This window comes from Pleurodeles waltl, chromosome 3_1, assembly GCF_031143425.1.
Source record: "Pleurodeles waltl isolate 20211129_DDA chromosome 3_1, aPleWal1.hap1.20221129, whole genome shotgun sequence".
NCBI lineage: Eukaryota > Metazoa > Chordata > Amphibia > Caudata > Salamandridae > Pleurodeles > Pleurodeles waltl.
Genome location: NC_090440.1, coordinates 24303054 through 24319559, shown reverse-complemented (window position 1 = coordinate 24319559; position 16506 = coordinate 24303054). Strand labels below are relative to the sequence as shown.

General features: G+C 51.9%; 1 protein-coding gene across 3 annotated transcripts in view; it reads left to right on the top strand.

Annotated features, from left to right (window-relative positions):
- The window catches only part of CRY2 (cryptochrome circadian regulator 2), a 377643-nt gene that overhangs the window by 225473 nt on the left and 135664 nt on the right, over positions 1-16506 (top strand). For all 3 annotated transcript variants that reach the window (XM_069221752.1, XM_069221753.1, XM_069221754.1), the window contains one exon: positions 14796-15107. In XM_069221752.1, the coding sequence (XP_069077853.1) occupies positions 14796-15107 (312 nt within the window). The remainder of the gene's footprint in view (positions 1-14795; positions 15108-16506) is intronic.

Sequence of the window (16506 nt, the reverse complement as noted above, 5' to 3'; positions counted from 1 at the left end):
GGTTCGCGGAACTTCTTCTTCTGTCAATCAAGCCTCACATTCCGTTGGGGACGTTTCCCCAAAGGTTGACAATGAACAATGGCCAGGTTTGGCACCCGGATCCGAAGTCGATGCGTTTATCAGTATGGCTCCTGACCACAGGGAGTTCGCACATTTGAATATCCCACAGGAATGTAGGGATATTTTGTCAAAAGCCAGAGCGGATAGCACCAATAAAAATTATTTTTGAAAATGGAGACGATTCTGTGTCTGGTGTCATCAATGACAGATTGACCCATTAGTCTCACCACCAGAGGAAATATTACCGTACCTATTGCAGCTAGCTCAAGCGGGCCTGGCACATTCTTCCATTAAAGTTCACCTAGCAGCGATAGCTGCATACAGATGTTCGGATGCTACACCCACACTCTACTCCTCTCGTCTGATTAAGGGGGTTCTTGAAGAGGCTTTTCAGAGTTTTCCCTCCTTTCAGGCCACCACCTCCTTCTTGGAACCTAAGTATCGTCTTAGCACAACTGATGACGCATCCGTTTGCGCCGATCCATCGTGCTTCTCTCAAGTTCCTTTCATGGAAGGTTGCTTTATTGGTAGCTCTCACATCAGCTAGGTGAGTCAGCGAGGTGCAAGCTCTCTCCATTCAAGAGCCATTCCTACAGCTTAAACATGACAGACTGCTAATGCGCACTAACCCCCATTTTATTCCAAAGGTTCCTTCAGACTTTCACATCAATGAACCTTTAGTCTTCAAATCCTTTTTTCCTCATCCATCCACACCGGCTGACAGGGCATTACACTCCTTAGATGCTAAAAGATGTGTTCAATTCTATTTGGACAGGACTAAGGGGGTGATTTCAACCCTGGCGGTCGGTGATAAAGCGGCGGCCAACCCGCCAACAGGCAGGCGGTCAAAAAAATTTAATTCTGACCCTGGCGGGAACCGCCAACACAGCCCGCCACTTTAACACTCCGACCGCCACGGCGGGACAAACAAACAGCGCGGCGGTCACCGCCAACAGGCAGGCGGCAGACAATGTACCATCCACCCTATCACAACTCACCAATCCGCCACGTTTTCCGGGGTGGGAGCCCCGCCGATAAAAACACGGCGGAAACAGACTACGAACGGGAAAACGCTCAACTCTACACACTCCATGAGGAATCTGGACAGCATAAAACCCGAATTAAGGTTCATTGAAGTCATGGTAAATTTGCAATATGAAATATACAAAATAAAGAATGAACATAGCGAAATTAAAAAACATAGGCAATAAGTCCTGCACAGTCAGTTAAATTTCCATAGTCCGTGGGCCAATGTGTACAAACACATGGGCAAAGCCCACACAGGAGACCGGATACCATTGGAGAGAACACTGCAGGGGCATCAGATGATAAAACTACAGGCACCTCAGGGGGAAGGGAAGGGGGGGCACCTCAGCCACATGAGTCCACGACGCCAGATCCACGAGGGGCCTCCATGCCCACTGTACCATCCTGGGGAGTGCAAAGCCACAGTCTCTCAAGTCTCTACAGTGGGTGGATTGCCCACTGCTGCATCCTGGGGAGTGCAAAGCCACAGTCCATCAGATGGATAACCGACTCCACTGGTATTGGAGGAGGCATGGTGCCCAGAGTGCTGTGTGAACACCAGCTCAACACATAACCGGCACTGTCAATGGGCCAGCGGTGCTTAAGACGGCGGGGCCCAGCGGAGCGATGCTTGAGATGAAGGGCCCAGCGGAGCGGTGCTTGACAGAAAGGGCCCAGCGGAGCGGTGCTTGAGTCGGCGGGGCCCAGCGGAGCGGTGCTTGAGATGAAGGGCCCAGCGGAGCGGTGCTTGACAGGAAGGGCCCAGCGGAGCGGTGCTTGAGACGGCGGGGCCCAGCGGAGCGGTGCTTGAGATGAAGGGCCAAGCGGAGCAGTGCTTGACAGGAAGGGCCTAGCGGAGCGGTGCTTGACAGGAAGGGCCCAGCGGAGCGGTGCTTGAGATGAAGGGCCCAGCGGAGCGGTGCTTGACAGGAAGGGCCCAGCGGAGCGGTGCTTGACAGGAAGGGCCCAGCGGAGCGGTGCTTGAGACGGCGGGGCCCAGCGGAGCGGTGCTTGAGATGAAGGGCCCAGCGGAGCGGTGCTTGACAGGAAGGGCCCAGCGGAGCGGTGCTTGACAGGAAGGGCCCAGCGGAGCAGTGCTTGAGACGGCGGGGCCCAGCGGAGCGGTGCTTGACAGGAAGGGCCCAGCGGAGCGGTGCTTGACAGGAAGGGCCCAGCGGAGCGGTGCTTGACAGGAAGGGCCCAGCGGAGCGGTGCTTGAGACGGCGGGGCCCAGCGGAGCGGTGCTTGAGATGAAGGGCCCAGCGGAGCGGTGCTTGACAGGAAGGGCCCAGCGGAGCGGTGCTTGACAGGAAGGGCCCAGCGGAGCGGTGCTTGAGACGGCGGGGCCCAGCAGAGCGGTGCTTGAGATGAAGGGCCCAGCGGAGCGGTGCTTGACAGGAAGGGCCCAGCGGAGCGGTGCTTGACAGGAAGGGCCCAGCGGAGCGGTGCTTGAGACGGCGGGGCCCAGCGGAGCGGTGCTTGAGATGAAGGGCCCAGCGGAGCGGTGCTTGACAGGAAGGGCCCAGCGGAGCGGTGCTTGAGACGGCGGGGCCCAGCGGAGCGGTGCTTGAGACGGCGGGGCCCAGCGGAGCGGTGCTTGACAGGAAGGGCCCAGCGGAGCGGTGCTTGACAGGAAGGGCCCAGCGGAGCGGTGCTTGAGACGGCGGGGCTCAGCGGAGCGGTGCTTGACAGGAAGGGCCCAGCGGAGCGGTACTTGAGATGAAGGGCCCAGCGGAGCGGTGCTTGAGACGGCGGGGCCCTGTTCAGCGGTGCCTTTTCACGGCGGGGCCCTGTTCAGCGGTGCCTTTTCACGGCGGGGCCCTGTTCAGCGGTGCCTGTCCTGTCTTTCTAGGGAGCCAGACCTGGCCAAGACTCCCCGCTTAGTCGCCCTCCGACCTTGCGGTTGCGGGGCCCTCCTGTGATGGAGTCTTGGGCCCGTGGGTGTCGTCCGTCACACCCGGTATGGGGCTGGTGGGGCCCTCCTGGTCCGCTCGCCTGCTGCCTGACTTCTCCACCCTGCTGCCCTTGCCCTCCTTCGCTGAAGCTCTCTGGCCCTTGCCTCCCTTTGATGATGTGGCAGGTGACGGGCCAAGGCTAATGTCCTTGGTGGCAGCCGTCTCAGGCTTCTCGCGCCGGCCCTTTGTTTTTCTGGTCCTCTTCCCAGGGGGTGGGCTGGCTGTCCCCTTGCTGCTGGCCGATGTTCCTGCCCTAGGAGCTGGTGGACTCCAATACCGTGCACTATGGTCATACTAGATGCAGGGCTGGTGGGGGCTGAGGTGCTCTTTGGACTCTTACCAGATGGAGGGGGTGGGTCAGGTGGTGCAAAGAGGTTAAGTTTTGAGAGGAAAAGTTTTTTAGGAGCAATGGGAAGGGTAGGTGCAGTGGGTATGGGAGTGGAGGAAGAGGATGTGGTTGTAGGAGAGTCTAGTGTGCTGTCTTTGGGTGCAGGTGCTTGTGACGGAGGCTGTCGTGAGGTGGATGGCTGTTGGGTGGGTGGCTGCCTGCGTTTGTGTGGTTTGGAAGAGGGGGTGACAGACACACTGGGAGAGGACACAGGGGACGTGTAAATGGCAGTGGGGGTGGTGACTGCACGTGTGCGGACTGTACTGGAGGGTGTGCTGGTGATGGAAGTACTGGCTGATGGTGGTGTGCATGCAGGTGTGAGTGGAGACGTCACAGGGAGGGAGGAGGGAGATGAGGAGGAGGGGGACACAGAGGTGGTAGTGACTGTTGGCATGTCTGCATCTGGATGTTGCTTGTGTGAATGCTTGTGTGATCTGTGGTGCTTATGTCTGGATGAGCTGCCCTTGGGTGTTGAGGTGTGTGCAGGCTGGACTGATGGTGTGGATGGGATAGGCTGAGGAACAAGAGACTGGGACTGGGTGGAGGCAGTTAGAAGAGGGAGGCTGGAAACAGGGACAATGGCTGCCGTCAGTGCTGAGGCCAGAGCGTTGAACGATCGCTGATGGGCAGCCTGACCCGAATGAATGCCCTCCAGGTATGCATTGCTCCGATGCACCTCCCTCTCTACACCCTGGATGGCATTCAAAAGGGTAGACTGCCCAACAATGATGGTCTGGAGGAGGTCAATGACCTCCTCACTGAGGGCAGCAGGGGTAACTGGGGCAGAGGCTGAGGTGCCTGGGGCGAAGGAGATGCCCACCTTCCTGGGTGAGCGGGCACGGAGCGAAGGCTGAGGGGCTGCTGGGAGGGCGGGGCTGGTGCGCTGGGTGGCGGCTGTACCTGTTGTGGCGGTGGGCACGGATGTTGCCGCCACCGCAAGGGAGCTCCCTTCCGAGGACGTGTCGGTGTCGCTGACGTCTCCCCGGGTCCCCGTTGTGGAGCTCCCCTCGCCCTCCGTCTCACTGGTGTACTCGGATTCTGTTGCATGGCCCTCCGGGGCCATGTGAGTTGCAGCTCCCTCGTGCTCCGATGCCAATTCTCCTCCGCCTGATGATGCTAATGCACACATGCACAGGAAGAAAAAGAAAATGGGTGGGGGGAGAAATAAAGACAGGTTGAGTGCATGCATTGGCAACACCGTTGTCGGAGAGGACAGACACAGAAGCCCCATGCACTACGCCGCGCAATCGGGGTACACTACTCAGTTCTTGTGACTAGGCCTACAGGTCTATGGACGACAAATGCACACATGGGTGATGCAGGACCATGGATAGCTGTACTTGGCACCCTACAGAGGTGGGTGGCGGGGGCACAGGGCCATGCCTAACGGAGGGGACTAGCCTACAGAAAGCGCCCTGGCCTAGAGTTACCCACAGCCCTCCTCCCCAACCCAGACACCTCCACTGCGCGCAAAGATAGCAGAATGTGCTGATACTCACCCCCTTGTGTCTGTTGTGATGTCCTCACGCGCCCATCCAAATCGGGGTAGGCCACCGCCAGGATCCGGGACATCAGGGGGGTCAATTGGCGGCTGGCACCCCTCCTACGTTGGGAGGCCATCCCCAGCAGAGACTCGGCGGTCTTCCTGGTCCCGCGGCGGATGTCCTCCCACCTCTTTCGGCAGTGGGTTCCCCGTCTGTTGTGGACCCCCAGGGCCCGGACGTCCTTGGCGATGGCACGCCAAATGTCGATCTTCTGATGGGCGCTGACCTATTTGACATGTACAGGGTGGGAAAGGAAATGTCATCACTTTTCTGCATGGTCGATGTGAGTGGCCCCCCCTCCCCAACCTTGCCATGTGGCACATGTTCTCATCTGTCGTGCGTTGCACTCCTCATTCGCTCCCCTCCCCATCATCTTACATCCACCCCACTCAACACAGGCATAGCCCATTCAGCGTGCACCCAGTGTACTTACCTGTTGGTCTGGAGGACTGTAGAGTAGCGCATACTGGGGCAGGACCCCATCAACAAGTTTCTCCAATTCCTCAGATGTGAAGGCAGGGGCCCTTTCCCCAGTCGCAGCAGCCGTAGTATCTCTCAGACCGAGGTCACAGCAGCACTTGCAGTATAGGTCCTCTCCTGTGGATGATCAGATCTCGAGTGATTAATCAGATAGAAAATGGCGGTCACGCCCGCGGCGGTGCGTACCGCGGCGGTGCGTACCGCGACCGCCGGCGCACATCGTCATTGGCTCCTGAAACCCATAGGGTGCAATGTTAACCAATGCGGATTCGCACCGCGGTCTTCGACCGCCTACCGCCACGGTGTGCCACGTTATCGCAATGAGCTCACATCCCATTGTCACACTTCACAGGTCAGGCAGCCGCCATTTCAAAGGCCCACATGGCTTAATTTCTACAGCGTCACACAGGCCTAGGCGGTGCATTGCCACTCATACACGCCTTTAACTGCATTGTGATTCTTTTACTGTGCAAGCTGTGTGAACGAACCTGTGGGTTGCTTGACTCTGTGCTCCATGTTGTCCTTCCTAGGCACCGTCCGCTGGGACTTGCGAGGAGAAGGATGAATCCTCCTGTGTACCGACCGCTGGTGGACCTGTCGACAATGGAAGAACGACATATCATACTTTGATACAGACTTGACAGAGCCACTATACATGAACTGTGTGCCCAGCTGGAGCCAGACCTGATGTCCCCCATCCGCCAACCCACAGGGATTCCCCCTATGGTGCAGGTTCTGTCAGTACTTTTCAGACAACAGTGGCCATGTCATCAGGGATGTCTCAGCCTATGTTTTCTAAGGTGTTGTCCAGAGTGTTGTCTGCCCTGATGAAATACATGCGGAGCTACATTGTTTTCCCTGAGGAGGATGATTTGGCTACAGTGAAGGGTGATTTCTATGCCCTTGGACACATCCCCAACATCATTGGTGCCATTGATGGGACCCATGTGGCTTTGGTTCCCCCCAAGAAAGTGAGCAGGTGTACAGAAACAGAAAAAGTTATCATTCTATGAATGTCCAGGTGGTCTGTTTGGCTGACCAGTACATCTCCCATGTAAATGCCAAGTTCCCTGGGTCAGTGCATGACGCGTATGTTATGCGAAATAGCAGCATCCCTTATGTGATGGAACAGCTACAGAGACACCGTGTGTGGTTATTAGGTGACTCTGGTTACCCCAACCTCTCCTGGCTATTGACCCCAGTGAGGAATCCCCGGACCAGGGCAGAGGAACGGTACAATGAGGCCCATGGGCGAACTAGGAGGATCATAGAAAGGACCTTCGACCTCCTGAAAGCCAGGTTTAGGTGCCTGCATATGACAGGTGGATCCCTAATGTACTCACCAAAGAAGGTGTGCCATATCATCGTGGCCTGCTGTATGCTTCACAATCTTGCTTTGCGACGCCAGGTGCCTTTTCTGCAGGAGGATGGTCCAGATGGTGGTGTTGTAGCAGCTGTGGAGCCTCTGGAGAGTGAAGAGGAGGAAGACGACGGGGACGACACGGACAACAGGGATACAGTCATACAACAATATTTTCAGTAGCACACAGGTAAGAATCAACCACGCCATTTCACATTTACTTAAGGCCTCCTGCGTCTCTACTGTCTGTGTTTCCCCCCAGTTCCTTTTAACTGAATTGTGACTTTCTCTTCCCTTTTCAGAGCTGTATGACCCACTGCGTGACTTCTGCTTTGTTTGCCCATGGACTAAAGCTTATTGTCATTGGTATGTTGTCATCACAATGTAACTGAACATAATTGCACCGTTATGTGTAATACATTTGTGAAAAATACAAGCAGACTCCTGTTATTTTAAGTGCAATACGTGATTTATTTCAAGTGCTACATATAGGTACATGATTGTAAAACGGTGATGGGTGGGGGTGGAGTAATGTCCATGGCAGAGTCCAGTTCTCAGTCTCAGAGGTGCATTGTCCATATGCCTGTGGAAGGATGGAGCAGGGGCAGTTTAAGGTTGGACAGGGTGACGATGTGGGACAGTGGGATGACATCAGGGGGTATCTTATGCTGGCGGGGGTCTTGGCATCCTACTCTGTCTTCTTGTGAGATCTCAGGCTCCGCTTGCGGGGTGGTTGTTCTTCAGCAGGAGGTGGGGTTCTGGTGGCCTGTCGTTGTGTGGGGGCCTCCTGTCCACTAGCGCCGGCGGAGGTGGTAGGCTGTTCCTGGTCCTGGCTAGTGACAGGGGCCCTTTGGGGTGCCACATGGTCCCGCAATGTGGTGACTATCTGGTTAAGGGCCAGGACGATGGTCCCCATTCCGGAACCAATGTTCCTCAGTTCCTCTCTGAACCCCATGTACCGTTCCTCCTGCTGTGCCTGGATCTCCTGGAACCTGGCCAGTACCGTCGCCATCGTCTCCTGGGAGTGGTGGTATGCTCCCATGATGGTGGTGAGGGCCTCTTGGAGAGTGGGTTCCCTGGGCCTGTCCCCCCCCTGTCGCACAGCAGCCCTCCCAGTTCCCCTGTGTTCCTGGGCCTCTGTCCCCTGGACGGTGTGCCCACTACCACTACCCCCAGGTCCCTGTTGTTGTTGGGGTGGTGGGTTAACCTGGGTGCCCTGTAGTGACGGACACACCGCTGATTGACGTGTCCTGGAGACAGAGGCATGGGCCCGCTGGGTGGGAGCTGTGCTGGTGATCCCAGAGGGGGTTTGGTCTGCTGTAGCCTGTGGCTGTGTGTGGGGAACCGACTGTCCAGAGGTCCCCAATGGGCCGGGCTGGTCATCTTGGTCCAGGGAGACAGAGCTGCTGTCATCGCTGGGGGCCTCTTCTGGTGGTGGGATGGACATCTCTGGACCCTCCGTGGCGGTGTGGTGGCGTTCGGTTCCTGCAGTGGTATAAGGGTATGGTTATTGCTTCTGTGTGTGGCATTTCGTGTGATGGGTGGGTGGCCGTGTACCCTAGTGCAGGCATTCCCTTGTGGGGGCTTTTGTGAGGGTGGCTTGTGGGGGTGATGTGTGTGTGCAGTGGGCATGCTTTGGTGATGGGTGTCCATGGTTTGTGGTCGCATGCAGGGCTTGGTGTTGGGATGGGTGGGTTGTGATGGTGAGCAATTTGCAAGGAGTAGGTGTGATGGGGTGGGGGTGAGGATGGGGGTATGTGCTGGCATGCAGGTGGGGTGGGGGTGGGAAGTAGTAGTTAAGATTTAACTTACCAGAGTCCATTCCTCCAGCTACTCCTGCGAGGCCGTCAGGATGCAGGATGTGCAAGACTTCCTTGCTGTAAATTCTGGGGGAGTAGGTGGGGGTCTGCCGCCAGTCTTCTGCACCGCAATGTTGTGCCTTGATACCATGGAACGCACCTTCCCCCGTAGGTCGTTCCAGCGCTTCCTGATGTCATCCCGATTGCGTGGATGCTGTCCCACCGCGTTGACCCTGTCCACTATCCTTTGCCATAGCTCCATCTTCCTAGCAATTGTGCTGCACCTGTGCCCGAAGAGCTGGGGCTCTACACAAACTATTTCCTCCACCATGACCCTGAGTTCTGCGTCAGAGAACCTGTGGTGTCTTTGGGGTGCCATGGGGTGGTGTGGATGAGGTGAGGGATGTTGTATGTGTTGTGGAGTGTAATGTGTGTGTTGGTGTATGGTGTTTTGTGCGTGGTAATTGTGTGGGTGATGTTGTGATTTGCCTCTGTGTGATGGTCTACTCTAAGCAGTGCTGTCTCTCTCTGTCCTTGATTCGCAATCGTGGTCGTAGGGGTTTGTGGGTGATATGAGTGTGTGTTTTATATTGTATTGGGTGTGTGGGAGTGGTGTGTATATGTGTATCAGGTGTGTGTATTTCAAATTGTCCAATGTGGTTGTGTTTTGTAAGTGTGTGTGTATTTTGAGCGCGGCGGTGTGTACCGCCAATGGAGTACCGCGGCTGAAAGACCGCCGCGTGGATTCGTTGGTCGGAATGGCATGGGCGTATTTGTGTTGGCGTGACGGTGGAGGTTTGGTCATCGCCATTTTTTCGCTGACCTTTGGTGTGGCGGACTTTTGTGGATGTCGGGTTTTTGGAGGTTTTCAAGTAGCGGGTCAGAATGACCGTGGCGGTTTACCACGACCGCGGCGGTGTTATGGCGGTCTTCTGACCGGCGGTAAGCGCCTTTTACCGCCGAGGTCAAAATGACCCCCTAAATCTTTTTGACGCTTTAATCAGCTGTTCGTAGCATACAGTGCTCCTAGGAAAGGACATCCACTCTCCAAGCAGATTATTTCCAGATGGATCTCCTCAGCCATTCGCTTCTGCCATCAAGCAGCGGGCAAACCTCTGCACTCACCTGTACATGCTCTCCATGAGGGCAGTCTCATCGTCAGCGGCGCTGTTCGCCGGAGTTTCACTACAAGACATTTGTAGGGCAGCAACATGGAAGAGCTGCCATACATTCACAAAACACTACTGCTTGGAATCTCTATCTCAGGGAGAAGTAGCAGTGGGTCAAGCGGTTCTCAGGAATTTCTTAAGGTGAAGGTGAGCCATCTCTTCTCCATCCCTCCATCCTAGAACAGGTATGCACATTGTTTATATCCCTTATATTCGCTTACACAGTTAAAAAAAAAAAAGGAAAGTAAACAAGAGTAAGAAAACATTCTGACAGAGAGATAAGTGGTCATTTTTAATGATAGTATTCATATTACATATGTGTTTTGGGATACTTTTTGCTTTGTCATTCTGGATATCAATATGTGTATATAGATATATATATATACATATATATATATATATAGGTATACCTTTATAGTTACATAGATTTATATACAGGAATATAATGAGGTTTCATGTATCAAGGTGTTTTCGATCAAATATGTTATTATACTAAAATGTGCATAGCTACTGCTCTCTACTCTGATTCAAGCATGTGAATCTATGAAAGTTCCAATACTGGAGTAAGAAAATAAGTTACTTACCTGTAACTGTAGTTCTCCAGTATTGGAATCTTTCATAGATTCACATGCGACCCACCCGCCTCCCCGAAGAAGCTCACTTCACCTCTCTCTCTCTCTCTCTCTCTTTTTTTTCCTATATTGTACGCACTTGTGCTTGGAAAATCTGAGGGGCTGGAGCTTCTCTCAGGAGGATTCTAGAGGGTGCTGTCGTCTGATTGGTGGATGCTCGAATTTGGACCTTTTCACAAAATGACTCTGATAGACTGTTAAATTGAAGAGGCCTAGGGCCTTTTTTCTTTATTATATCTTGACACTACTTGTGTAAATTATACCGGGGACTCCCATCTCGATGACGGGGAATGATTCAAGAATGTGAATCTATGAAAGATTCCGATACTGGAGAACTACAGTTACAGGTAACTTATTTTCTTCCCAGTATTCAGTGTAGCCATTATGGAGCTGTGGGGTTTGTTTTGACAAACTCCCTGACCATATACTTAATATGGCCACACTGTACTTACAATGTGTAAGAATAGACTTAGACACTGTAGGGGCATATTGCTCATGCAGCTATGCCCTCACCTGTGGTATAGTGCACCCTGCCTTAGGGCTGTAGGCCTGCTAGAGGGGTGACTTACCTATGCCACAGGCAGTATTTTGTGGGTATGGCATCCTGAGGGGGATGCCATGTCGACCTTGCCTTTTTCTCCCCATGAACACACACAATCTACAACAGCAGTGTGCTTGTGTTAGGTGAGGGGTCCCTTAGGGAGGCACAACATATGCTACAACCCTTAGGGCCCTTCCCTGGTCACAGGGCCCTTGGTACCACTAGTACCTTTTACAAGGGACTTATCTGTGTGCCAGGGGTGTGACAATTGTGGAAACAATGGTACATTTTAAGTGAAAGAACACTGGTGCTGGTGCCTGGTTAGCAGAGTCCCAGCACACTTCTCAGTCAAGTCAGCATCAATATCAGGCAAAAAGTGGGGGCTAACTGTAACAGGGAGCCATTTTCCTACATTACCTAGCTAAACGTTTTTATGAATTCCTCCTTTTATTTCAAATGCTATGTAAAGCAACATTGCTGTATCAAACCTGAGATGGGCTGCACCAAAAAAAACTTAAAGCTAAAAAATGGAGAAAAGCACATGAAGGAAACATAGCTTAATTTGCTAAATACAGAGAAGTGAAAGTACTGGGCGATGTGGGTCAGATTTAATAATCTAACTCAAGTCCCTCAAACTCAGGAAAAAATGCATGTATAGGTATGATTGGATTTGCTTGTTCTAACTGCAGTCCTAGTTATATTCTGGAAAGTACATATATTTTCCAGTATTAGTATCATTCACAGATCCACATGTGACCCACTCTTCTCCCCTGAGAGGCTGCCCTTATAACTCAACATTATTTTATTCCAATTTTGCTAGAAAATCTGAGGGATTCAGCCTCTCTTGGGAGTGTTCTAGAGGGTGCTGTTGTCTGATTGGCTAAAGTTTGTACTTTGGTCCTTTTCTAAAAAGGACATAGGCTTTAAAACCAATGGTTTATTGTCATTCAGATCAATTATAATAATACACATTGCTTAATTATAGTACCATAGTGTAAGGAAATGCCGCCTTGGCATGGACACCCCCTGACTTTTTGCCTTTGCTGATGCTAAGTTATGATTTGAAAGTGTGCTGGGACCCTGCTAACCAGGCCCCAGCACCAGTGTTCTTTCCCTAAACTGTACTTTTGTCTCCACAATTGGCACACCCTGGCACCCAGGTAAATCCCTTGTAACTGGTACTCTAAGGGCTGAGGCATATCTTATGCCACCCTAGGGACCCCCCACTCAGCACATCCCCTCAGAGTGCCATGCCAACCTCACACTGCCTGTGGCATAAGTAACTCACCCCCCTAGCAGGCCTTATAGCCCTAACGCAGGGTGCACTATACCACAGGTGAGGGCATATGTGCATGAGCACTATGCCCCTACAGTGTCTAAGCAAAACCTTAGACATTGTAAGTGCAGGGTAGCCATAAGAGTAGATGGTCTGGGAGTCTGTCAAACACAAACTCCAGAGCACCAAAATGGCTACAGTGAAAACTGGGAAGTTTGGTATCAAACTTCTCCGCACAATAAATGCACACTGATGCCAGTGTGCACTTTATTGTAAAATACACCCAGAGGGCATCTTAGAGATGCCCCCTGAAAACATACCCGACTTCCAGTGTGGGCTGACAGCCTGCCACACACCAGACATGTTGCTGGCCACATGGGGAGAGTGCCTTTGTCACTCTGTGGCTAGGAACAAAGCCTGTACTGGGTGGGGGTGCTTCTCACCTCCCCCTGAGGAACTGTAACACCTGTCGGTGAGCCTCAAAGGCTCACCCCCTTTGTTACAGCGCCACAGGGCATCCCAGCTAGTGGAGATGCCCGCCCCTCCGGCCACTGCCCCCACTTTTGGCGGCAAGGCTGGAGGGGATAATGAGAAAAACAAGGAGGAGTCACCCCCCAGTCAGGACAGCCCCTAAGGTGTCCTGAGCTGAGGTGACTCTTACTTTTAGAAATCCTCCATCTTGTAGAAGGAGGAGGATTCCCCCAATAGGATTAGGGATGTACCCCCCTCCCGACAGGGAGGAGGCACAAAGAGGGTGTAGCCACCCAAAAGGACAGTAGCCATTGGCTACTGCCCTCCCAGAGCTAAACACACCCCTAAATTCAGTATTTAGGGGCTCCCAGAACCGACGAAGATAGATTCCTGCAACCTAAAGAAGAAGAAGGACTACTGACTTGAAGCCCTGCAGTGAAGACGGAGACAACAACTGATTTGGCCCCAGCCCCACCGGCCTGTCTCCCTACTTTGAAGAAAACTGCAACAGCGACGCATCCAGCAGGGTCCAGTGACCTCTGACGCCTCTGAGGATTTCCCTGCATCCAAAGGAACAAGAAGCTCCCGAGAACAGCGGCCCTGTTCAACAAACTGCAACTTTCTGCAACAAAGAAGCAACTTTTAAAGACCACACATTTCCAGCCGGAAGCGTGAGACTTTCCACTCTGCACCCAACGCCCCCGGCTCAACCTGCGGAAAACTAACACTACGGGGAGGACTCCCCGGCGACTGCGAGCCCGTGAGTAGCCAGAGTTGACCCCCCTGGGCCCCCACAGCGACGCCTGCAGAGGAAATCCAGAGGCTCCCCCTGACCGCGACTGCTTGTAACAAGGAACCCAACGCCTGTAACCAGCACTGCACCCGCAGCCCCCAGGACCTGAAGGAACCGAACTCCAGTGCAGGAGCGACCCCCAGGCGACTCTATGCCTAGCCCAGGTGGTGGCTACCCCGAGGAGCCCCCCCTGTGCCTGCCTGCATCGTTGAAGAGACCCCCGGGTCTCCCCATTGATTCCTATCTGAAACCCGACGCCTGTTTGCAATCTACACCCGGCCGCCCCTGTGCTGCTGAGGGTGTACTTTCTGTGCCTGCTTGTGTCCCCCCGGTGCCCTACAAAACCCCCCTGGTCTGCCCTCTGAGGACGCGGGTACTTACCTGCTTGCAGACTGGAACCGGGGCACCCCTATTTCCATTGAAGCACCTGACTGGCCCTGAGCTGCTGGTGTGGTAACTTTGGGGTTGCCTTGAACCCCCAACGGTGGGCTACCTTGGGCCCAACTTTGAACCCTGTAAGTGTTTTACTTACCTGTGAACTTAACATTTACTTACCTCCCCCAGGAACTGTTGATTTTTGCACTGTGTCCACTTTTAAAATAGCTTATTGCTTTTTGTCAAAACTGTGCATACTATTGTGATTATTCGGAGTTCCTAGAATACCTGAGTGAAAGACCTTTCATTTGAAGTATTACTTGTAAATCTTGAACCTGTGGTTCTTAAAATAAACTAAGAAAATATATTTTTCATTATAAAAACCTATTGGCCTGGAGTAAGTCTTTGAGTGTGTGTTCCTCATTTATTGCCTGTGTGTGTACAACAAATGCTTAACACTACCCTCTGATAAGCCTACTGCTCGACCACACTACCACAAAATAGAGCATTAGAATTATCTCTTTGTGCCACTATCTTACCTCTAAGGGGAATCCTTGGACTCTGTGCACACTATTTCTTATTTTGAAATAGTATATACAGAGACAACTTCCTACACATAGGACTCCCACTTCAAGAACGGGAAATGATTAAAGCATGTGAATCTATGAAAGATGCCAATAATGGAGAACCACAATTATAGGTAACTAACACATTTTCTTACATGTTGAGGGACAGAGTGCCTTCCAGTGTGCTTGTGTATCTTCTTAATCACAAGAGTCTTGGAGGTGACTGATCTGTTAGGCTCTCAGTTTTTAAAAGCATAGTCTTGGAGAAGTAGACAAGGGGTGAATAGTTTGTAAATTATTCTCTTTTGACTTGAAATGTTACTTTCTTCAATTCTTTCAATCCAGTCTATTGTTATTTAGGTGAAGAGGAACAGCATGCCACCACTTTCATTGTATGGCCAACTCCTTTGGCGAGAATTTTTCTACACAGCTGCCACAAGCAACCCAAAATTTGATCGTATGGAAGGAAACCCAATCTGTATCCAGATTCCCTGGGATAGGAATCCAGAGGCCTTAGCTAAGTGGGCAGAGGGGAAAACTGGATTCCCTTGGATTGATGCCATCATGACTCAGCTGCGACAAGAAGGTTGGATCCACCACCTTGCGAGGCACGCTGTGGCCTGCTTCCTGACCAGAGGCGACCTTTGGAACAGTTGGGAGAATGGTGTCCGAGTAAGTCCTTTTTCTTATTTACTTCATTTACTCTCTTGGCATTTAGCCAAGCTTCTGAAAATAAATGTGAGGGCCCACTTTTCCTATGCTTCTCTCTTCAACTTGTCTTGGACAAAGATCATACTGCAGGTCTTCAACCCTAAACAAAACCACTCCTCCCTGATATGTTCACAAATCCCCATGTTTGGTTATTTTAAGTTACCATTGTGTTTATCTCTTTTCTTAGGCCCTTTATTATTGCCTATGATTTTGTTTACTGCGTTTAAAGCACACATCCATCCCATGAGGCATCTCAACACTGATGAACAGTGAGCTAATGTGCATTTAAAACAGTGATTCATAAGAAAGGGTTGAGAGGAATTAACAGAATAAACATTTTTTTAGCTTTTTCTAAAGGCAAGGTGTGCAAGCGTGTGGTTTTTAGATTCAATGCCAGATTTTTCCTTAGTTGAGTCAACCAGAAGTGGTTAAGGAGTCTGCTGTAATGCTGTTACTTATGTGGCAAGAATTTTCTCTAAATGTTTTAGGCCTTGTTACAAGTTGTATTAGTTCCCCTGGAGTTAGTGTCTAATTTGAGCCGATAGATTCCGGGGCTCGGCAGCAGCACTTAATTGTCAGCACTTGCTCTAGTGACAGTCCACAACATGGTCTGTCTGTCTAATTTTGAGATGCGCACAACAAAAGGGTTTAATATGTCAATATACATTAAAGAAGAACATTACCTGCCACTCACACCGTTATTATAGCTTTGGATGACCTAGAATAGGTTGAAGTTTCACATTTGTAAGAGTGCAATGGTTAGTAGTTCAATTGGTATTGCTATTAGCAGCGCTGACGGGGAAATGGGTGATGCGGACTCCAATGGCCTCTGGAGAAGGGCCTGGCACTTACTTTTTTATATTTTACATATTGACTGGGGTGGTAACTCTGGGTGGAATAACTCAAGATGAGATTATGAGTGTATCTGATAGAGACTTCTAGCTGCAGATTCCTTACCTTAGAATTCCCTGGCATCAGCTTCGAATCTGGAATTTTTCTGCCGAGCAGTACCCTGCGTGTGCCGTCGGGTGGTGTCATTCGATCCGCGTACGTCATCTGGCTCTGCGTGCGTCGTCAGCATCGTTGAAGCCTCCTATGACGTCATGGCTTTCCATCACAACGGACAAATGGGTTCTGCAGATCATACGGAAGGGCTACTCCCTCCGCTTCCAGTCTTTTCCTCCCTCTTTCCCTCCGACAAAGGAACGGCATGGAGGACCATCTGGTTTTGCTCTGCGAGGAAGGTATGGCTCTCTTGACCAAGGGAGCCATAGAAAGGGTCCCAATGTCAGAAGTAGGCAGTGGTTGTTATTCCCGCTACTTTCTGATTCCCAAAAAAAACAAGGGCCTTCACCCTATC